At 41.8% G+C, this 23,916-nt stretch overlaps 1 protein-coding gene across 24 annotated transcripts in view; it reads left to right on the forward strand.

The window, feature by feature from the left end:
* The window catches only part of Rufy3 (RUN and FYVE domain containing 3), an 86,913-nt gene that overhangs the window by 33,516 nt on the left and 29,481 nt on the right, over positions 1–23,916 (forward strand). For 15 of the 24 annotated variants that reach the window (XR_003955674.1, XR_001784721.2, XR_003955675.1 and 12 more), the window contains 4 exons: positions 16,921–17,094; positions 18,442–18,559; positions 19,315–19,416; positions 23,281–23,404. Coding sequence is in view for 15 of the 24 variants with exons in the window: in XM_017320984.2 (XP_017176473.1) it covers positions 16,921–17,094; positions 18,442–18,559; positions 19,315–19,416; positions 23,281–23,404 (518 nt within the window). In the remaining 9 variants the exon portion in view is untranslated. Of the gene's footprint in view, positions 1–415; positions 470–16,920; positions 17,095–18,441; positions 18,560–19,314; positions 19,417–23,280; positions 23,405–23,916 lie in introns of all 24 variants that reach the window. The other 9 variants (XR_389285.4, XR_001784720.2, XR_001784722.1 and 6 more) reach the window with 1 other exon arrangement.

A 23,916-nucleotide genomic window follows, 5' to 3' on the forward strand; every position in this document is an offset into this window, starting at 1 on the left:
ATTATTATTATTATTTTAAGAAAAGTCAATCATTTTCATCATGAGATTTGTCCTGACTCCAACCACAACAAAAAATACCCATTTTCAGCTTTAGTGAAGTGATCAAAATAAGTTCTGAAGGCGTTAACGTGGCATATGTTTAGACTGCACAGTCAGATTTGGCTTCCAGTAGAAGAAAATCTATGTCGCTTGTTTATGACGTAAGCATGCTTGTTTCTTTCCATTGAAAACCTTGAAGTAAAACATTGGGTAATCACAGTAATGCCCCTGCCTCTTGGTGATGTCCCCAGCCCCTTTTCACTGTTAATGTCTGCATTAAATGAAAGAATCCCAGGCTTATTTTTAGTAGCGCTTTCCTTTCTTGGCTTGCATGACATTTTATCTTTCTTTTCCTTTCTTTTTGCCGTTTGCAAAGACTCTTGGGAGGATTTGACAGATTTGGTGGAGCAAGTGCGTGCTGACCCAGAAGGTGCGTGCCACACCAGCATCTCTCGGCTCGTTCTTTTTTGTTTCCTTTTCCTTTCCTCTTTTTCTTTTTAATTTTCTAACCACCTCTCCATTGTTTTTCATAAGAAGGCGTGTCCAATTTGGGTTTTGTGTACCATGGCAGTCACTAAGCAGTCCCTGTGCGTGGCCGTGAGTGGTGCAGCGTTCCTGTGTGCCGTGCTCCTTAGGTGATTGTCGAGACATTTAAAGGAGACATTATTTATTTAAAAGATAAAAAGGGCAATGTTGTAAGATTACATGAAGGTTTTCTATGACTTTTTTAAAATGCACTTACATATTTGTGAGTTTCACAGCAGTCAAAATTAACAGCAGTTACTGAAAAGTATAGAGTCCAGCCTGTTTTTTTCAGAGTGTTGGATCTGTAGTGTCTGGTTCGGTGGTCTGCATCAAGATGGTACAAATTGCATATCACTGCCTCGTGAATCTCTCTAGCTTTTTCTAATGATAGTTTTATTAGTTATACTTCGACACGAGGTGAAGACTACCATTTTACAGTGTACAGCTTGACTGTTAGTGCATTCACAAAGCTGTGTGCTCTGTCACCACTGTCTAACCCTGTGTTTTCATCTCCCTCAGAAGGACTCTTCACCCATCACCAACCACTCCCGGTCTCGTCCAACTCCCCGTCCCTGCCAGGCCGCAGACTCCTTCTGTTTCTGTTAGATTTGCCTATTCTGAACATTCCATGGAAACACTGTCATGAGCTGTATGTCTGTCTGTCTGTTCATGGCCTCTCAGCACATTATGTTGATGGGTATTTGACATGTTACCATTTGGGGGCTAATTGTAAGGAATGTTTCTGTGAAAACACAGAATGTGTCCATATTGTTTCATATTGGGGAAATACCTTGAAGAAGAACTCTAGAATGGTAATTCAGCAGCTTTTAATTGTGTGTGTGTGTGTGTGTGTGTGTGTGTGTGTGTGTGTGTGTGTGTGTGTGTGTTATGTGTATGGGTGTTTTACCAAAAGTCTGTCTTTGCACCACAGGTGTACCTGTTGCCCAGAGTCCAGAAGAAATCATTATGAGGCAGTAATGAGCCACATTATGGGTGCTGGGACTCTAACTCAATTCCTGGAAGAGCCGAGTGGGCTCTTAAACAATGACTCATGTTTCCAGCCCAGATCTTAGCTTTTTTGAGAAATGTCAGACTTGTCTAAAGCACCTGCAGCATTTAACATTTCTATCAGCAGTGCACAAGGTTGTAATATCTTTAAATCCTTAATTAGTGCTAGCTAGTTTCCTTTTTTTTTTCTTTCTTTAAAAACTTATTGTTGGTTTATATGTATGTTTTGTCTGCGTGCATATATGTGCGCTGTGTGTGTGGTAGCGCCCACAGAAGCTAGAAGAGAGCATAAGATCCCCTGGAATTGGAGTTACAGATGATTATGACATGCCCTGTGGGTGCTAATGTCTGAGCCAGCTCTCCAACGTCCTTCCTTCCTTTCTTCCTTTCCTTCCTTCTTTCTTCTTTCTCCTCCTTCCCTCTCTCCTTCCTTCCCTCCTTCATTTTTCCCTTCTTTTTTTGTTTTGTTATTTTTAGTTTTTAAACAGCATCTCTTATTGTGTATTTTTGGCTGGCCTGGAACTCTCTATATAAGCCATGCTGTTCTTGAATTCAACAGAGATCTGGCTGCCCTACCTCCTGAGTGCTAGTATCAAGATTATCTTTATTTTCTCGATTGAGTTCTTTGAAACACAAAGGATAGACTTCAAATAAGTTAGAATTCACCGCGCTCCTGTTCTTTCTTTTGCTGCGTGTACTTTAGGTCTCATAGCTAAGAGAACATTGCTCAAGGTTACAACAATTTGAAAATTTTGGATCGATATTTTCTATGATGAGTTTTATAAGTTTAGCTTTTAAACTTTGTTCTCTGGTTCTTTTTAGTTAAAACTGTAAAGAATTTTTTAAAATTATGCATGCATACGTGTGCATGCGTGCGTGGGTATGGGTGTGGGGGGTGAGTGTGTGTGGGGGTGTGCACGTGTATGTGCACGCGCATGCTCGCATGGACACCCCTGCAGAGGCCAGGGGTATCAGGTTTCCTAGAGCTGCGGTTGTAGGTGGTTTGTAAGGTACTTGTGGCTCTTCTGCCAGAGCGCCATGCACTCTTAACCCCTGAGATGTCTCTCCGGCCCCAGAGATTTGTTTTTGTTTTTGTTTTTGTTTTTGTTTTAATTCTCCTGCATGCAGATATGTCTTGTCACCGTTTGATCACAAACATTTCACCATTTCTGGACTCTGGGATACATTTCACAAGTCTACACATCTGTGCTGAAGGACAGCTTCTCAGTCCTGATATCCAGGACTCTATAATTAGTTTTGAACTAACCGTGTGCATTCTCCAACACTGTTTTTCTTTTTCTAGATTATTTTTGAATCCCCAGGGCCCCTTGTATTCCTGTAGATCTTTTGGATAAGCTTTCCAATTTCTATAAATAAGACAGCTGGGATTGATAGGGCTCGCTCTGGCTATGCACTAAGTGTTGCCGTCTTAGGATTAGTAAGTCGAGAATCCACTGACATGGGATGCCTGTTTATTTTGATGCTTCAGGTTCTCAGTTCCACATTTTGTTTTCAGTGCACAGAGCCTGCACCTCACTTGTCAATATATTTGTGTTAAGTGTCATTTTAAGCTGTTGATTTTCAGTTTGGTCACCTATAAGGAATATATCCCAGACCCATAGTTGATTCTTGAAACTGTAGCAATACTAAAATCTATATGCAGTATGATTTATTTTTTTCTATTTCTTCTGAAGGAAAACATTCACTTATTAGGCAGAGTGAGCGATTAACAATAATAACAAATAACAATTGTAACAACATAGTTTAGTAAGGACTATATCCATATGACCTCATACTTTAAAGTGCACCCACAGCATAGTGTTCCTTCCTGTAAAGCTAAGAACACTTACACTTTCACTTGGCAAAAGCACTTTCCAGTAGAGCGTCTCTTCAATCTGAACTTCCAGCATCAGCACCGTTGCTAATGGCCATTAATAAGTACTAGACACACTACAGCTAAGGCAGCTTCTGAGGGACTGACAGACAAGTAGCTTATGTGGTGTGGCGATGCCCCCGCAAAGGGGTGATTCAGTTTCCATTGTGGGCAAGAAAAGGAGTACGCTTCCATTACGCTGCATAGAAAGGCATGCAACTTAAATCATGCATGGTCACTTATTTCTGGAATTTTCCATTTAATATTTTTAGATCACTGTGACTTGCAAAAAAGCAATATCACAGAAAAAAGGAGACTACTATACAATTAAGTCCTGTATTGATCTTGTAACCTGTAGTCTTGCCAAATATTCTTGCTAGCTAATACTTTTTGGTATGGATTTTTGGGATACTTTAAACCTTTAATACCATATTCTCTGAAGATATTTTACCTCTTCCTTCTAATCTAGATGTCTTTTGGTTTGGTTTGGTTTGGTTTGGTTTGGTTTGGTTTGGTTTGGTTTGGTTTGCTGTTGGTAATTGCCCTGACTAAACTCCTATAGTGTTATTTAGAAATGGCCTTATGTGCCTTGTTCCTGGTCTCTAGAGAAGCCGTCAGTCTTTCCCCCTTTGGTGGTGTATTAGATAGGAGTTGTTCCTAGCTGCCTTTTACCAGGCTAAAGAGATCCCCATCTCTTCCCAGTTTGTTATGTATAAAAGTAAAGGTTGCTGGCTCTCGGCTGCTCTGTCCACAGTGTCTATTGATTAATTTGCTGTGCTGCATGGGCTTAGCTGTGCAGGTTGAAGAACCCTCACATTCTGGCAGAAATCCTACTTGGTTGTTAGGATTTTTTTCTATGTTGCAGTGTTTTGTTGAGGCTTTTTGCATCTGTATTCATAGGGAATATCTTAGTGCAGGTCTGCCTTTTCTTTCTTTGTCTCAGCAAATACTGGTATGGTAAGCTGGAAGTTCCATCTTCTGTTTGTGGAATCGTTTGTGAGCGATGGGTGTTAATTCTTTAAATGGTTGATGAACTTCAACAGTGAGGTGATTCGTCTCTGGGATTTTATTTACTCAGTGTCTTTGCTTGTTACATGTCTACTCAGGTTTTCTCATTGGTAGTTTTAATAGTTTATATTGTTCTAGCAGATCACCTGTCTCACCTCTAATCATCAGCATACATTTTTTTCTTTTACAATTTTGCTTGTTTTTATAAGGTCAGTGAGGTCCAGTGTCTAATCTTTCCTTCTTTTGGTTTCAGTCATTTGAGTCTTGTGTTGGTCAATGGATAAATGTCAATGTTTCTTCTTATTGCTGTTTTCGGGGAAGAAGGTCTATTTGGGCTTATAGTGTAATAAGGGACAGAGCTCGTCAGCCAGGGAAAGTATGGCACCTAGAGTGTGAGGCAGTTGGTCACACTACATTTGAGTTAGGGTATTTATTGCCAGGTCACCCAGGCTGGGTTCATATTTATGCTCTTCTTGCTTCAGTGTCCTGGGTACTAGGATTACAGGCATGGGTCAGTGTTTCTGGCTTTAATATTGGTGATCTTTCCCAAAGATTCAGCTTTGAGTTTCGTTGGTTTTTGTTGGTTTTTTTGTTTTTTTTTTAAGATCTGGGTTTTGGTTTTCCCCCACTTTTTAGTTATTTATTCTTCACTTAATCATGTTCATTCTGCTTTTTTGGTGGTATACATAATACATATTATATTATGTTTATTATATCTTTATTGTATGTTTATTATAACATTTTATATTCCTGTTACTTGCCTTTCTGGAATCATGAAGTTTTAACATACTAGAGACAGAAGAATCATAAAACTGTGTCTCTGAAGCTTTGAGGCTGTTCACTTTAGGTGAGAGTTCAGAGCCTGATTTTCCAGTACCACCAAGCCTAAGCTGTAAGCTCCTATCAGCCTTTCTGTGATATGACGTTGATGCTCCAGGACCAGAGTCCATGGCAGTTGGTGTCAGGGTAATTTCCGGGGCTTCCTGGATGGGGGACATGACCATTTCTCTATATTCTGTGGATCTTTCTGGCACTGTCCCTAAAGAACCAGTGTCACAGTGTGTCCCGAGGATGCTTGATATGAATGTGTGCTTCCCACAGGATAAAAGCGTTACAGAACTAACCAACCCGCTCACTGTTACCACACTGTAAGGTAATCTAAGCCTCAGAGAGACAAGATTCCTTGCATAAAGTCAGGTGTTAATTTATACAAGTAAACAGTTGACACCAATAAGAATGGATATAAACTTTCTAAAAGAACTAAATTTCAGCAAAGTCCATCTTTGGATTATACTGTTAACAAGAAAAGACAGCAATAAAGATGAATGAATTTATGAATAAATGTTTTTAACCAGCTGTTTTAACAGAGTGCACCTAGAAAGACTGGAACTGAAGCAAGTTCCTCTTCAGTCCTGCCAAGTAGAAATATATGTGATGTCACACATAGCATTGTGGAGAGCATACAGGTAGGGCTATAAATAAATAATCAGATTATCTATGGGGCATGAAATGTGATTTTAAGTGATGAAGACAGATACATAATAGGTGTGGTGGCACATACCTTTATTCCCAGCACTTGGGAGGCAAAGGCAGGTGGGTCTGTGTAATGCTTTTTTTCCCTCAGTACTAGGAATTAAGTCCAGATTCCCACAAATGCTAGCAAGTGCTGTAGAACTGAGCTACATCCTCCACCCTTTCTAATTTCAAAAAATGTTTCTTTTTATTTTGATACAAGGTCTCAATAAGCTACCCAGGCCGGCCTTGAATCCACTCTGTAGCCCAGAGAGACCTTGAATTTATTATGACTTACCATTTTAGCCTCCTGAAAATCTGGGCTTACAGGCCTGCACTGCCAGCTCACCAAGATAAAGCTTCGATCTTCCAAATAATTAGAAAATCTTGAAGAGTAACTATTGTCAAACACAAATTAGTTTAGCTTTCCTGGAATTAGGCGTAAGTTAACATACTACATAGTAATATATAACATTAAATATCTCTTGTATTCCTTATAGTTATGCATGACCATTTCAAGGTTTTGTTGTGTAGATATAAGTTGCTACTCTCTAAGGGTCACAGAAGTTCCTGGTCAAGAGTTTAGTCTTTCAGAAGGGGTTGAACTGTCAAGTCTAGTCTTCCAAGAGTTTGTAGACACACACCTTCTCTGTTGTAGCCCTGGCTGTCATGGAACTAGTTGTGTAGACCAGGCTGGCCTTGAACTCAGAGATCTGCCTGCCGCTGCCTCCCGAGTGCTGGGATTAAAGGTATATATCACCATACCCAGACAGGGTCTCACTATGTAGCCTTTCTTTACTAGCGTAAAATTTATTATGCATGGCCCCAGACTCACAGAGATTTGCCTGCTTGTGCCTCCTAAGTACTAAAATTAAAGGTGCGTACCACACCATACCTAGTCTGTTTTTGTAACCCACTAAGAACAGTTAGTGGCACCCATAAATGTAGGATGTGGGAGCATCCATTGAAACATAGGAATGCTACTAGCGGCCTCATCTTCAAAAAAGAATGATTCCCTCTCTCCCCAACAGAATCATCAACTGCCAGTAGCTCCTCAGTAAGGGACGGGGACCACCTACTCCTTCTACAACAGCGGTTCATCTGGTTTGATCTTGTCAGGGCTTGTCCAGGTGATCTGAGCTGTTGTAAGTTCATGTGGGACAGCCTGGTCATGCTCACAGAGTCCATCTGTCCTCTACACCTCCTCTTCCCAGGTGTCCCCTGAGCCTTGGGTGCTGCTAATTTATTTTTTATTAGTGTATCAAGTATCAGGTTTCCTTGTGGCTTTGAGTTACCCCCTCCCACTCTTTCCTGTCTCTCAGCTCCCTGCCCCCTCCCCCCCCCACTTAAACCTTTCTTCCTCCAATTTCCCCCTCCCTTTCATATCACAAGCATTCCACTGCCCTGCCCAGCTTAAAGAATTTCCCCTTTAATGGACCTCTTTCTAGTTTCCTGATCTCTATGTGTACTCATTCCCACATACATAAAAACATACATACATAGAACATGTTTGCCTTTCAGAGCCCAGTTACTTCTCTTAATATAATATTTTCTGGTTTCACTCATTTTCCTATACACTTAATAACCTCATTTTTCTTTTTTTTTTTTTTTTTTTTTTCCATTTTTTATTAGGTATTTAGCTCATTTACATTTCCAATGCTATACCAAAAGTCCCCCTTACCCACCCACCCCCACTCCCCTACCCACCCACTCCCCCCCTTTGGCCCTGGCGTTCCCCTGTACCGGGGCACACAAAGTCTGCGTGTCCAATGGGCCTCTCTTTCCAGTGATGGCCGACTAGGCCATCTTTTGATACATATGCAGCTAGAGTCAAGAGCTCAGGGGTACTGGTTAGTTCATAATGTTGTTCCACCTATAGGGTTGAAGATCCCTTTAGCTCCTTGGATACTTTCTCTAGCTCCTCCATTGGGAGCCCTGTGATCCATCCATTAGCTGACTGTGAGCATCCACTTCTGTGTTTGCTAGGCCCCGGCATAGTCTCACAAGAGACAGCTACATCTGGGTCCTTTCGATAAAATCTTGCTAGTATATGCAATGGTGTCAGCGTTTGGATGCTGATTATGGGGTGGATCCCTGGATATGGCAGTCTCTACATGGTCCATCCTTTCATCTCAGCTCCAAACTTTGTTTCTGTAACTCCTTCCATGGGTGTTTTGTTCCCACTTCTAAGGAGGGGCATAGTGTCCACACTTCAGTCTTCATTTTTCTTGAGTTTCATGTGTTTAGGAAATTGTATCTTATATTGTGGGTATCCTAGGTTTTGGGCTAGTATCCACTTATCAGTGAGTACATATTGTGTGAGTTCCTTTGTGATTGTGTTACCTCACTCAGGATGATGCTCTCCAGGTCCATCCATTTGGCTAGGAATTTCATAAATTCATTCTTTTTAATAGCTGAGTAGTACTCCATTGTGTAGATGTACCACATTTTCTGTATCCATTCCTCTGTTGAGGGGCATCTGGGTTCTTTCCAGTTTCTGGCTATTATAAATAAGGCTGCTATGAACATAGTGGAGCATGTGTCCTTCTTACCAGTTGGGGCTTCTTCTGGATATATGCCCAGGAGAGGTATTGCTGGATCCTCCGGTAGTACTATGTCCAATTTTCTGAGGAACCGCCAGACTGATTTCCAGAGTGGTTGTACAAGCCTGCAATCCCACCAACAATGGAGGAGTGTTCCTCTTTCTCCACATCCTCGCCAGCATCTGCTGTCACCTGAATTTTTGATCTTAGCCATTCTCACTGGTGTGAGGTGGAATCTCAGGGTTGTTTTGATTTGCATTTCCCTGATGATTAAGGATGTTGAACATTTTTTCAGGTGCTTCTCTGCCATTCGGTATTCCTCAGGTGAGAATTCTTTGTTCAATTCTGAGCCCCATTTTTTAAGGGGGTTATTTGATTTTCTGAGGTCCACCTTCTTGAGTTCTTTATATATGTTGGATATTAGTCCCCTATCTGATTTAGGATAGGTAAAGATCCTTTCCCAGTCTGTTGGTGGTCTTTTTGTCTTATAGACAGTGTCTTTTGCCTTGCAGAAACTTTGGAGTTTCATTAGGTCCCATTTGTCAATTCTTGATCTTACAGCACAAGCCATTGCTGTTCTGTTCAGGAATTTTTCCCCTGTGCCCATATCTTCAAGGCTTTTCCCCACTTTCTCCTCTATAAGTTTCAGTGTCTCTGGTTTTATGTGAAGTTCCTTGATCCACTTAGATTTGACCTTAGTACAAGGAGATAAGTATGGATCGATTCGCATTCTTCTACATGATAACAACCAGTTGTGCCAGCACCAATTGTTGAAAATGCTGTCTTTCTTCCACTGGATGGTTTTGGCTCCCTTGTCGAAGATCAAGTGACCATAGGTGTGTGGGTTCATTTCTGGGTCTTCAATTCTATTCCATTGGTCCACTTGTCTGTCTCTATACCAGTACCATGCAGTTTTTATCACAATTGCTCTGTAGTAAAGCTTTAGGTCAGGCATGGTGATTCCACCAGAGGTTCTTTTATCCTTGAGAAGAGTTTTTGCTATCCTCGGTTTTTTGTTATTCCAGATGAATTTGCAAATTGCTCCTTCTAATTCGTTGAAGAATTGAGTTGGAATTTTAATGGGGATTGCATTGAATCTGTAGATTGCTTTTGGCAAGATAGCCATTTTTACAATGTTGGTCCTGCCAATCCATGAGCATGGGAGATCTTTCCATCTTCTGAGATCTTCTTTAATTTCTTTCTTCAGGGACTTGAAGTTTTTATCATACAGATCTTTCACTTCCTTCGTTAGAGTCACGCCGAGATATTTTATATTATTTGTGGCTATTGAGAAGGGTGTTGTTTCCCTAATTTCTTTCTCAGCCTGTTTATTCTTTGTGTAGAGAAAGGCCATTGACTTGTTTGAGTTAATTTTATATCCAGCTACTTCACCGAAGCTGTTTATCAGGTTTAGGAGTTCTCTGTTGGAATTTTTAGGGTCACTTATATATACTATCATATCATCTGCAAAAAGTGATATTTTGACTTCCTCTTTTCCAATTTGTATCCCCTTGATCTCCTTTTGTTGTCGAATTGCTCTGGCTAATACTTCAAGTACTATGTTGAAAAGGTAGGGAGAAAGTGGGCAGCCTTGTCTAGTCCCTGATTTTAGTGGGATTGCTTCCAGCTTCTCTCCATTTACTTTGATGTTGGCTACTGGTTTGCTGTAGATTGCTTTTATCATGTTTAGGTATTGGCCTTGAATTCCTGATCTTTCCAGAACTTTTATCATGAATGGGTGTTGGATCTTGTCAAATGCTTTTTCTGCATCTAACGAGATGATCATGTGGTTTTTGTCTTTGAGTTTGTTTATATAATGGATTACATTGATGGATTTTCGTATATTAAACCATCCCTGCATCCCTGGAATAAAACCTACTTGGTCAGGATGGATGATTGCTTTAATGTGTTCTTGGATTCGGTTAGCGAGAATTTTATTAAGGATTTTTGCATCGATGTTCATAAGAGAAATTGGTCTGAAGTTCTCTATCTTTGTTGGATCTTTCTGTGGTTTAGGTATCAGAGTAATAGTGGCTTCATAAAATGAGTTGGGTAGAATACCTTCTACTTCTATCTTGTGAAAAAGTTTGTGCAGAACTGGAGTTAGATCTTCTTTGAAGGTCTGATAGAACTCTGCACTAAACCCGTCTGGTCCTGGGCTTTTTTTGGCTGGGAGACTATTAATAACTGCTTCTATTTCTTTAGGGGATATGGGACTGTTTAGAAGGTCAACTTGATCCTGATTCAACTTTGGTACCTGGTATCTGTCCAGAAATTTGTCCATTTCGTCCAGGTTTTCCAGTTTTGTTGAGTATAGCCTTTTGTAGAAGGATCTGATGGTGTTTTGGATTTCTTCAGGATCTGTTGTTATGTCTCCCTTTTCATTTCTGATTTTGTTAATTAGGATTTTGTCCCTGTGCCCTTTAGTGAGTCTAGCTAAGGGTTTATCTATCTTGTTGATTTTCTCAAAGAACCAACTCCTCGTTTGGTTAATTCTTTGAATAGTTCTTCTTGTTTCCACTTGGTTGATTTCACCCCTGAGTTTGATTATTTCCTGCCGTCTACTCCTCTTGGGTGAATTTGCTTCCTTTTTTTCTAGAGCTTTTAGATGTGTTGTCAAGCTGCTAGTATGTGCTCTCTCCCGTTTTTTCTTGAAGGCACTCATAGCTATGAGTTTCCCTCTTAGAAATGCTTTCATTGTGTCCCAAAGGTTTGGGTACGTTGTGGCTTCATTTTCATTAAACTCTAAAAAGTCTTTAATTTCTTTCTTTATTCCTTCCTTGACCAAGGTATCATTGAGAAGAGTGTTGTTCAGTTTCCATGTGAATGTTGGCTTTCTGTTATTTATTTTGTTATTGAAGATCAGCCTTAGTGCATGGTGATCTGATAGGATACATGGGACAATTTCAATATTTTTGAATCTGTTGAGGCCTGATTTGTGACCTATTATGTGGTCAATTTTGGAGAAGGTACCATGAGGTGCTGAGAAGAAGGTATATCCTTTTGTTTTAGGGTAAAATGTTCTGTAGATATCTGTCAGATCCATTTGTTTCATCACTTCTGTTAGTTTCAGTGTGTCCCTGTTTAGTTTCTGTTTCCATGATCTGTCCATTGGTGAAAGTGGTGTGTTGAAGTCTCCCACTATTATTGTGTGAGGCGCAATGTGTGCTTTGAGCTTTACTAAAGTTTCTTTAGTGAATGTGGCTGCTCTTGTATTTGGAGCATAGATATTCAGAATTGAGAGTTCCTCTTGGAGGATTTTACCTTTGATGAGAATGAAGTGTCCCTCCTTGTCTTTTTTGATGACTTTGGGTTGGAAGTCAATCTTATCAGATATTAGGATGGCTACTCCTGCTTGTTTCTTCATACCATTTGCTTGGAAAATTGTTTTCCAGCCTTTCATTCTGAGGTAGTGTCTATCTTTTTCTCTGAGATGAGTTTCCTGTAAGCAGCAAAATGTTGGGTCTTGTTTGTGTAGCCAGTTTGTTAGTCTATGTCTTTTTATTGGCGAGTTGAGACCATTGATGTTAAGAGATATTAAGGAAAAGTAATTGTTGCTTCCTGTTATTTTAGTTGTTAAAGGTGGCATTCTGTTCTTGTGGCTGTCTTCTTTTAGGTTTGTTGAGGGATTACCTTCTTGTTTTTTCTAGGGCGTTGTTCCCGTTCTTGTATTGGTTTTTTTCTGTTATTATCCTTTGAAGGGCTGGATTCGTGGAGAGATAATGCGTGAATTTGGTTTTGTCGTGGAATACTTTGGTTTCTCCCTCTATGATAATTGAGAGTTTGGCTGGGTATAGTAGCCTGGGCTGCAGTTTGTGTTCTCTTAGTGTCTGTATAACATCTGTCCAGGCTCTTCTGGCTTTCATAGTCTCTGGTGAAAAATCTGGTGTAATTCTGATAGGCTTGCCTTTATATGTTACTTGACCTTTTTCCCTTACTGCTTTTAGTATTCTATCTTTATTTAGTGCATTTGATGTTCTGATTATTATGTGTCGGGAGGAATTTCTTTTCTGGTCCAGTCTATTTGGAGTTCTGTAGGCTTCTTGTATGTTCATATGCATCTCATTCTTTAGATTTGGGAAGTTTTCTTCAATAATTTTGTTGAAGATGTTTGCTGGACCTTTGAGTTGAAAATCTTCATTCTCATCCACTCCTATTATCCGTACGTTTGGTCTTCTTATTGTGTCCTGGATTTCCTGGATATTTTGAGTTAGGATCTTTTTGCATTTTCCATTTTCTTTGATTGTTGTGCCGATGTTCTCTATGGAATCTTCTGCACCTGAGATTCTCTCTTCCATCTCTTGTATTCTGTTGCTGATGCTCAAATCTATGGTTCCAGATTTCTTTCCTAGGGTTTCTATCTCTAGTGTTGCCTCGCTTTGAGTTTTCTTTATTGTGTCTACTTCCCTTTTTAGGTCTAGTATGGTTTTGTTCATTTCCATCACCTGTTTGTATGTTTTTTCCTCTTTTTCTGTAAGGACTTCTACCTGTTTGATTGTGTTTTCCTGTTTTTCTTTAAGGACTTGTAACTCTTTAGCAGTGTTCTCCTGTATTTCTTTAAGTGATTTATTAAAGTCCTTCTTGATGTCCTCTACCATCATCATGAGATATGCTTTTAAATCTAGGTCTAGGTTCTCAGGTGTGTTGGGGTTCCCTGGACTGGGCGAAGTGGGTGTGCTGGGTTCTGGTGATGGTGAGTGGTCTTGGTTCCTGTTAGTAAGATTCCTCCGTTTACCTTTCGCCATCTGGTAATCTCTGGAGTTAGTAGTTATAGTTGACTCTGTTTAGAGATTGTTCTTCTGGTGATTCTGTTACCGTCTATCAGCAGACCTGGGAAACAGATTCTCTCCTCTGAGTTTCAGTGCTCAGAGCACTCTCTGCTGGCAAGCTCTCTTACAGGGAAGGTGCGCAGATATCTTGTATTTGGACCTCCTCCTGGCCGAAGAAGAAGGCCCAAAACAGGACCTTTCTCAGACACTGTGTTGCTTTGGCAGTTCCCAGGTGGTACAGACTCTCACCTAAGCAGACTAAATTCCTAAGTTCCTTGGAGTCCCGGGACCAAGATGGCGACCGCTGCTGCTGTGGCTTAGGCCGCCTCCCCTGCCGGGTGGGCACCTGTCCTCCGGTCCGGACGGTGGCTGGCTGTCCCCGGCCCACAAAGGGTGCTGCCTCAGCGCCTCTGTGCTTCCGCCTGTTCCAGAAGCTGTCAGGTTCTCTGGCGCACCCTCTCACCTGTTCAGACTAATTCCCTAAGTTCGGCGGGTCCCGGACCAAGATGGCGACCGCTGCTGCTGTGGCTTAGGCTGCCTCCCCAGCCGGGCGGGCACCTGTCCTCTGGTCCGGAAGGTGGCCGGCTGTCCCCGGCCCACACAGGGTGCTGCCTCAGCGCCTCTGTGCTTCCGCCTGTTCCAGAAGCTGTCAGGTTTTCTGGCGCACCCTCTCACCTGTTCAGACTAATTTCCTAAGTTCGGCGGGTCCCGGACCAAGATGGCGACCGCTGCTGCTGTGGCTTAGGTCGCCTCCCCAGCCGGGCGGGCACCTGTCCTCCGGTCCGGAAGGTGGCCGGCTGTCCCCGGCCCACACAGGGTGCTGCCTCAGCGCCTCTGTGCTTCTGCCTGTTCCAGAAGCTGTCAGGTTCTCTGGCGCACCCTCTCACCTGTTCAGACTAATTTCCTAAGTTCGGCGGGTCCCGGACCAAGATGGCGACCGCTGCTGCTGTGGCTTAGGCCGCCTCCCCAGCCGGGCGGGCACCTGTCCTCCGGTCCAGACGGTGGCTGGCTGTCCCCGGCCCACCAACCTCATTTTTCTTTATGGCTGAATGAAATTCTATTGTGTGTATGTACAGAATTTTCATTATCCATTTATGAGTTGACGGACGAAGCCGTCCATTTTCTTGCCCTTGTGAATAGAGCATGAACATAGATGTGCTGGTGTCTCTGTCAAGCTGATCTACAGTGAGTGAATAAGGAGATTCATCTGGGGCTGGAGAGATGATGGCTGAGCACTGACTGCTTTCCCAGGGGACTCAGGTTCAATTCCCAGAACCTACATGGCAGCTCAGGGCCATCTGTAACTCCAATTCCAGGGGATCCCATGCCCTCTTCTGGCCTCTTTGGACACCAGGGACACACATAGACCCATATGGTACACAGACACTCATGCATGCACAACATCCCTGTACATAAAAAAGAGGAAAAAAAAGATAGCCTCAAAACATTTGTCAGTGTGCAAGGACAGGAGTATAGTCCATCTTCAACTTTCACAGGTAGTTTTTCTCTAAAATATTACCTAAGCCAAGTAATGCACAGGTGTGCCTCTGTTATCTTGGCTACTCAGGAAACAGAGGCATAAAGATAGTGAATTCAAGACTAGCCTGGGCTACATAATGAGATGCTATCTCTAAAAATTACTTGATCAGGCAATTACATTGTTAGCTAAGAGCACTACAGTAAATCAAGATTTTCATGGTTAGGGCCGTAAATCTCTTAATCTCTAAAGTTAATATAAATTAGTTTAGGATTTGGTCATTTTTGCTTTATTCACTTAAATATAAAGGTAGATATAAATGAAAATATTGTATGACTAAGTAGCTTGTTTTGTATTGTCTATTTTCAGTGTAGTTTGAGCAGGTCTTTGCTCTTCCTGATCTCTGGACAGCTTTTACTTTATTTTCACAAATGTGCTATGTGCTGATGCTTGGGAGTGCAGTGCACACACCCAGCACTGCACACACACAGCAGTGCACACACACAGCTTTCCTGGTAAATCCAAGCCACATCCTTCCTTTCTGGATTATAGAACCTGGGACCACGGCACAGTTATGTCCCTGCTCTGTCACCTAAAAAGAAGAGGAAACAGGGTGGCACCAGTTAAGAGCACTTGCTGCTCTGGGAGGGGGGGAGACCTGCACTCTGTCCCCAGCATACTCGTGGTGGCTCCCAGTAACTACAGTTCCAGGTGATCTGACACTCTCCTGGCCTCCATAGACACAGCATGCATGTGAAGTATTCATATACAAACAAAACACTTCCTTGCATAAAAACAAATAGACTAAAGAGAAGGGGAAACACCTTGGCAACAGAATGAGATAGTGAGGGCCTTGGGAACCTTGTTAGGCCTGGAGGGTCAGCAGCATCTGCACCATCAGTTCATGTGTACGTTGATCGTGGTGAGTCAAGAACAAAGGTATTCTGTTCTGACTCTAGTTCTGTCCTTGGTCACTGGGCTGCAGACCAGACACATAGCTCATTACAAGAAGAAGTTAAGACCACAAGTGGATATAGTTGGTGGTCCATGACTATAATCCCAGCACTCTGGAGGCTGAGGCTAAGGATTGCTATTACTTCTAGTGAAACCTTGTCCCAGGAGAGAAGAAAAAAGAAAGGGTTGCATGTAAGAGGTACCTGGGCAGTACCTGGATCTTTTGTGTTCTGTCACAGAGAATATGGTCCTGAGACCCTCTTCTCAAACAGTACTGAGAGCCAGACTTTGTGGGCTGAGTGTTGAAAACGTGGGAGTTAAATTTCTTATGCCACTTTATACCAGTAACTTACTATGAACTAATAGTGATTGCCTTAGTTAGGGTTACTATTGCTGCTCTGAAACACACTGACCAAAAACAGCTTGGGGGGGGGGATTATTAACATATCCTTAATCAGAGTCCATTGAGGGAAGCCAAGGCAAGAATTCAAACCAGCCAGGCAGGAGCAGATGCAGGGCCTTGCAGGGATGTTGCCTACTTGCTTGCTCCTCACAGTTGCTTGGCCTGCTTTCTTACAGCTCCCAGTATCACTAGTCCAGGTGGTGCCACACACAGTGGGCGGCCCTCCCCAGTGAGTCACCAAGAAAATGTTCTCCTGGGTTGCCATACAGCCCAGTCTTATGGAGGCAGTTTCTCAGTAGAGAGTCCCTCCTCTGAGTTGCCTCCAGATTTATCAAATAGACATAAAAACTAACAAGCACAGAGCTGGTTGGTATTGGTACCAATAAAGTAAGTAGTACATTTGCAGTAGCTTGTATAAGCACTTCATCCTTGCCCCCACCCTGGCTCTCCACACACTATCAAACAGAGGGTGGGTGGGAATGGCTGCTGAGCCTGGCTGTAGCATAGCAGGAAGCTGGGCCAGGGGCCCAGATAGGTAGATCATCTCAGATACACTGAAGGCTTATGCTGGGTTGATAAAGTAATTCAATTTTACTCTTAAGAGGATTAATAATGGAAGCTAACATCTTTTTCTACAGCAAGTACATGGCCAGGAACAATACACCAAAAATACTTTGCCACGTCCTTGGTTCATGGCAGTCACCAGCAGTCTTGCTCCCCTGCTTTTATGCCATCCGTGCAGACAGTACGTAAACGTACACTGTTTTACTGTGTGCTCGCGCTAAGGAAGTTCATTCTCCTCCCCACAGATCCCAATTATCTCATGGCTAACGAACGCATGAACCTGATGAACATGGCAAAGCTGAGCATCAAGGGCTTGATTGAATCGGCTCTGAATCTGGGGCGGACCCTGGACTCTGACTACGCACCTCTCCAGCAGTTTTTCGTGGTGATGGAACACTGCCTGAAACACGGCTTGAAAGGTGGGCTGTGGGCTCGCTGCAGTGTGCAGCCGGTCCTTAGAAATGCTGTGCAGGAAAGAAAGCTGTTTCCATGGAGGCAAAGAGTAAAAATTTGGGTGAATAGTGTTAATGGGCTTGGCATGGTGGCCCACATCTTTAATCCCAGCACTCAGGAGGCAGGGGCAGGCAGGTTTCTGTGGGGTCAGACTAGCCTGTCTATAGATCAGGTTGCATGCTAGACAGGGCTACATAGTAAAAGACCCTGTCTTAAAAAAAAAATAGTGGAATGTAACCTATATAGGCACAGAATTTTAACTGACTTAAAGGACTTATAGTACATAAAAGTGCAGTTGTCTTTTGATGTTAGTGTTGGAAGGACGTCATTAAGCAAACCATCCGTTTGACAAGGAAATAGGCCTGCCTAGAATGAAGTAGTCACTGCCCAGGGCACAGGTTGGAGCAGAACAGGTGCTGTCTGGGGTGTCCTGGCTCTCCCCACGTAACCAGTCCCAGGGTAGGCCTCCGTCTCAGTCGCCTGTTTCTTCCCTTCCCTTTGCAGTACTCGGCTTTCATTGGGTTATTTTCTAAACTAATACTACACGGTTTTTAAGTACTAACTCATTAAATATTACTTTAGGGCTAGATCAAAAATTCTTTTCTAACTTAATTTTATTTTTATGTGCATGGATGTTCTGCCTACATGTGGACCCATGCACTATGTTTGTGCCTGGTGGCCATGGGGGCCAGAAAAGGATACCAAATCCCCTCAAACTGTAGTTAATAGGCTGCCATGTGGGTGCTGGGATTTGAACCTGAGTCTTCTGGAAGAGCAGCCAAGACTTTTAACTGCTAAACTATCTTTAGCCCTGATCACAAATTCTTCTTTAAAAAGGAAGAACTGAGTTTTGGAAATATAGATTTTTTTTTTGTAAAAATTTTATGTATTAAGAAACCATCATTTTTACATGTGTTTGTATTATGTGCTATCTGCATATAATACAAACTATCTGTATATTTGGATACATACATGTATGAGGGAGTGTGAAGGCCAAAGACTGATGTGGAATAATACCATTTTCTTTCTCCAGATAAGGGTTTGCCTGAACCTGGAGCTCACAGACTCGCTCGCTTGCCCAAGGATTCCCTGTCTTAGTCCTCGTACTGGGTTCATGGGGCAGCCACCACACCCATCTGGCTTTTATGTAGTTTAAGGGTTCCAACTCTGTCCCCGCTTGTGTGGCAAACACTATTCACTGAGCCATCTCCAGCCTGCATGAACAAAAAATACAAGCACTTTCATGTATATGTAGCAGAGGAGTAGTTACCTTGTAATGAAAATTAAAATACTGTTTTGTTTTGTTGCCTTAGCCAAGAAAACTTTTCTTGGACAAAATAAATCCTTCTGGGGGCCTCTAGAGCTGGTGGAGAAGCTTGTTCCAGAAGCTGCAGAAATAACAGCGAGTGTAAAAGACCTCCCAGGACTCAAGTACGTCTCGGTTAACTTCTCCTTCTCCTTGAAGAATGGTGCTCACTCACGATACTGGGCACATTTCTATAACAGTTCAGATTTGTAATGCTGTTGCGTGTAAACACCAAGGGACCAGCCTGCATTCTTTTAGGAAATGTGTGCTCCTGAAGGAGACTTACAGAGAGTTTATCTTCGTGTTAAAAATACCAGACATCTCCTTTTTATTACAAATTCAAGTGAGAATCAGCAAGCCTTAAGAAATCTGACCTCAGGAGATGTGATGCCTGGTTCAATTTGGGGAAAACAGCTGCGTTCCATGGAATTTTCGAGCCAAGATTAAGTGAGCCTCAGAAACATAAGGCCTGCCTTCAGATCTGAAGGAAAACAGTAGGGATTAGCCTCCACAGGCAGTTGGTGTAATGTTAACTGAATGGAAGCTTGCGCTGCCTGTGTCCTTAAGAATATCTTACATATTCCACTCTAAACTTTGACTTCATCAAATACTAAACTGGTGGCACATTTCCAGGTGGGCTAAAGAGTGTTCTGGTCTTTAGACATGGCACACTTACTTACTAATGCAAATGCTAGAGTATTTGTCCCAGATATCCAAGTCTGACTGCATAGTCACTTGGGCAAGAATAGGTGGGGATCTCGAGTAGGGCCTTTGTTTACACTGTAAGCCCATTGGCAGGATCATGAGTCTGTCCCGTGCTGCCCCCAGCCCTGCCACCTTTACTTGTGCTCTGGGCCATTTGGTTTCTGTGTTCTTGCAGGACACCAGTTGGCAGAGGAAGAGCCTGGCTTCGGTTGGCATTGATGCAAAAGAAGCTTTCTGAGTATATGAAAGCCTTGATCAATAAGAAGGAACTTCTCAGGTATGAGCACTAGTTGAACTTTCTTCTTGATATGTCCTGCTGATGTCATACAAAGTCAGACCATAGAAACTATGAATTTTTGTAGGTCAGAAACACTCAATGCTTGACAGTTTCATCAGTTCTCTGTACCACATCTCACACACTCACTCCTAGGTCCAAAAGGGTGTTTTATACAATTATGTTATCTATGACCATGACTACATATGGTCCTATGTAGGTCAGGCCAAAACTTAGCACCACCAGAAAAAAAAAGGAAGGCTTACAACACCGCAGCCTGTGCACAGACCCAACACAAGAAGTTGACATTCATATGTACCATTTAAAAAAGTCATATAGATCATAGTTGTCTAGGGTACATAGCAAAGCTTTGTTCATACATTACAGTACAACCATACATTATATAACATGCATACATACATATGTATGTAACATACATACAACCATAATATTAAGAATTAAATGCAACCCATAGAGTGAAGATGTTTGGTTTTGGTTTTTGAAACAGAATTTTTCTATGTAGCTCTAGCTGTCCTGGACCCTACTCTGTATACCAGGCTGGCCTCAAACTTCTAGAGCCATCTGCCTCTACCTCTCATAGTGACAGGCATAGTGGTGCTGGTATTAAAAGCAAGCACCACGATGCCTGCCAGTAGAACTCTTTGATGAACAGGTATATAAGGTATTTGTATAATAATGATTACTACAAACATCTCTTTTGCCAGGCAGTGGTGGCACACACCTTTAATCCTAGTACTTCAGAGGTAGAGAAAAGAGGATGTCTGTGAGTTCAAGGCCAGCCTGATCCACATAGCAAGCTCCAACACAATGTTTGTCTGTGTGTGTGTGTCTGTGTGTCTATGTGTGTCTGTGTGTGTTTATTTACAATAGACTAGATAAGTAAATTATAGTATGTATGTATGATGTATATATAGCAACATGGATTAATCCTATTGAGTATAATGTTAGACAAACTAATCAGTCATAAAAATACTTGTTTTGTTGCACTTACATAAAGCTCAGAGACATGCACAGAACTTCTCCTTCCTGCCTGTTAGAGAAGAGACAGTTCTAGTAAGTAGAGGAGTAAGAACCAAGTAGGAAGGCCTGAGGTAGTTTAATGAGTGTGTTCTCTTGGTGAAAGTACATTTGGTGGCTGACTATGATGGGGGCATGCCCGTGATTGCAGAACATAAGCTAGACTTCTGCAGGGGAAGGAAGAATTCAAAGTCACCTTCAGCTGCCTAACTAGTTCAAGGCCAACCTGGACAGCATAAGAATTTGTCTCAAAACGTGTGTGTGTGTCTGTCTGTCTGTCTGTCTGTCTGTCTGTCTGTGTCTGTCTGTCTGTGTCTGTCTGTGTGTTCAGTCTAACCTAGAACTCACCATGTAGACTGATTTTACAATGTAGTCTTACTGTTGGTGCCTCCCAAGTCCTAAGATTAGGATTGTGAGATGCCATGACCAAACTAGAAAACCCTCTTTGGTTTTGGGTTTTTTTGTTTTGTTTGTTTGAATCTTGAGACAAGATCTTACTGTGTAGCCCTGTTAGCCTGGAGCTTAGTATTTTAGGCCAGGCTGACCTGTAAAAGCATTTCAGTAGACTGTTTTTAGAGAAGTTATAGATATATAGTAACAGAGTACAAGGTACCAAGAACAATTTTTTAATATCCTCTACTCCACATCATTTACACACACACACTTTTGTGCTATACATTCTGTGAATTCTGAAACTGTGTCCCTGCTCTGATGTTCTTGAGTCCACATATTTATGCCTCTCTCATTCAACTCTAGGTAACTAGTAATCATTTTCCTGTCTCCTTGGCTTTGCCTTTTCCACAATATCAGGTAGTTAGAACTGTAAATGTACAGCCTTTTCACTTAGTCATATACACTTAAGGTTCTCCCAGGGTTTTTTTTTTTTTCCTTTTTTTTTTTTAAACTTATCTATTTATTATATGTACACTGTAGCTGTCTTCAGACGCCCCAGAAGAGGGCATCAGATCTCATTATGGGTGGTTGTGAGCCACCATGTGGTTACTGGGATTTGAACTCCGGACCTTCAGAAAGACAGTCAGTGCTCTTACCCGCTAAGCCATCTCACCAGCCCCCCTTCCAGGGTTTTTCATGGCTTACTAATCCATTTTAGTGCCACATAATATTCTATTCTTTATAAGTTTGTATATCCATCTTGAATAATATTATATTCTTTATAAATTGCTTCCAGTTTGTTTTTTAAATAAAGCTGCTATCAGCACCCTGTGTAGGTTTTTGTGTGGATGTAAGCTTCTTTGACCGAATGCTAAGAAGTGTAATTATTAGATTATACAGTGACACTTTGGATAGTGTAGGTGAATTTGACTACCTGTGGTAGTCTTTTGAAGACTTTCTACCCATTCATAATCTTCTAGATACTTAGTGGTTGTGCTTTGCTCTTTTGTTTCTGGGATCTGTGGCAGTAAAAACCTCCAGAGAGATGAAGGGAAGAGAGTTTTTGCTAACTAAATATATAGTACAATGGGATACTATAAAACCAATGTAAATGAAATTATAGGAAATTATATGTTGAAACAGATATTTTTAAGCCAGAAACTGTTTTCAAGTTAATTATAATGGCATAAATGCTCTTTTGTTAGTTATAATGATATCACTGTATATATGATATGACATATATTACAAAGGCATATATGTTTCATAAGTTATCAAACACTTTAAGTCACTGGTAAATGGAATTGAAAAGTTTCATATGTATTTCTTTTATTTTCTGTTTTACAATGATAACCAATTTTATCTAAATACTAAGGAAATGATTCTTAAAATTCTGAGATCGTCTTCAGGCTATTTATTGTACATGTTATTTGGTAGGCAGATGTAGGGCTGGGTGTGGCTTGGGGATAGAGGACTTGGCTTAGCATTCATAAAGACATTCATAAATATCTGGGCTTAATCTCAAGCAGAGCCTCATTCATTCTCTCTCTCTCTCTCCCCCTCTCCCTCTCTCTCTCCCTCTCTCTCTCCCTCTCTCTTTCCCTCTCTCCCTCTCTCTCCCTCTCTCTCCCTCTCTCTCTCCCTCTCTCCCTCTGTCCCTCTCTCCCTCTGTCCCTCTCTCTGTCCCCACCCCTTCCCTCCCCTCCCCTCCCCTCTCCTCTCCTCTCCTCTTCTCTCCTCTCCTCTCCTCTTCTCTCCTCTCCTCTCCTCTCCCTCTGTGGGTGAGTGTGTATGTATCTATGTATATATAAAACACATATATAACAATTTGTATTTAAGGTATTCATTAAAGAAATGTGCTTTAAAATATATTTAAAGAAAAATGGGGAGAGAGGCTGGCAAGATGGCTCAGAGGTTAAGAGCACTGATGGCTTTTCCAGAGTTCCTGAGTTCAATTCCCAGGAACCACATGGTGACTTACAACCATCTGTAATGGGATCTGATGCCCTCTTCTGGTGCTGTCTGAAGACAGCTACAGTGTACTCACATATATAAAATAAATAATTCTTTAAAAGAAAGAAAAGGAAAAAAAATTTTTTTTAAGTTTTTTGAGACAGGGTTTCTCTGTGTAGCTTAGGCTGTCCTGAAACTCACTCTGTACACCAGGCTGGCCTCAAAAGGACACATGAAAGCTTGCCATGTTGTCCCATTGTGCAGCACGAACACAGACGAGTCAGCAGAGTATATATACTCCCCTCAACAACAGTAGCTCCCAGTAAAGGATTTACTCATGTGCCCATTGCCGAAAATATCTACTTATATAAAAGTATTCTCAGACACACCATGCTTGACGATGGGATGGGAGGTTTGTCTTTGCCTCGGGTCTCATTCGAGGGTTGAGGTCTCACTACAACAGTGCTCTGTGCCTTTCTATTGCAGTGAGTTCTATGAAGTCAATGCCCTCATGATGGAAGAAGAAGGAGCTATTATCGCTGGTCTCCTGGTGGGTCTGAATGTCATCGATGCCAATTTCTGCATGAAAGGAGAAGACCTGGACTCTCAGGTGTGGGAAACTCTCAGAACCATGGGGTCGCTCGGGGCCCTGTTCTTTGCCTGGAATGCTTAGCTCACGCTAACCGAGTTAGAAGGCATTGTGTGAGCATCATACACAGGGTTTCCCTTCATTTTGATGTTATAGAAATAATATGCCTTCCCACTTTACACACCTAAGATTAATAATGGAAAAGGTTTAGTACTGTATGACTGGTTCTGGCTAAACACAAAAGGGAACCAAGCAGCCTTGAAGAGAAAATGTTACCAGTTTATTTATTTATTTATTTATTTATATGTGTGTGTCTGTGTGTGTGTGTGTGTGCCCTAGGCTTGTACAATTTACATATGCTGCCATCCTTAAATTTCCTTCAGATCTTGGTCCCAGGTTACACTTTGAACAATTTAAATAGAGCTCAGAGGCTGTAAGTCTGGCCACTTGGGCAGATGTGAGATTTACATAGCATAGCCATTGCCTGAATTATTTAATTAACTACACCAGTGTTGCTATTTTCAAAGTAACAT

This window comes from Mus musculus, chromosome 5, assembly GCF_000001635.26.
Source record: "Mus musculus strain C57BL/6J chromosome 5, GRCm38.p6 C57BL/6J".
In the NCBI taxonomy this organism is placed as follows: domain Eukaryota; kingdom Metazoa; phylum Chordata; class Mammalia; order Rodentia; family Muridae; genus Mus; species Mus musculus.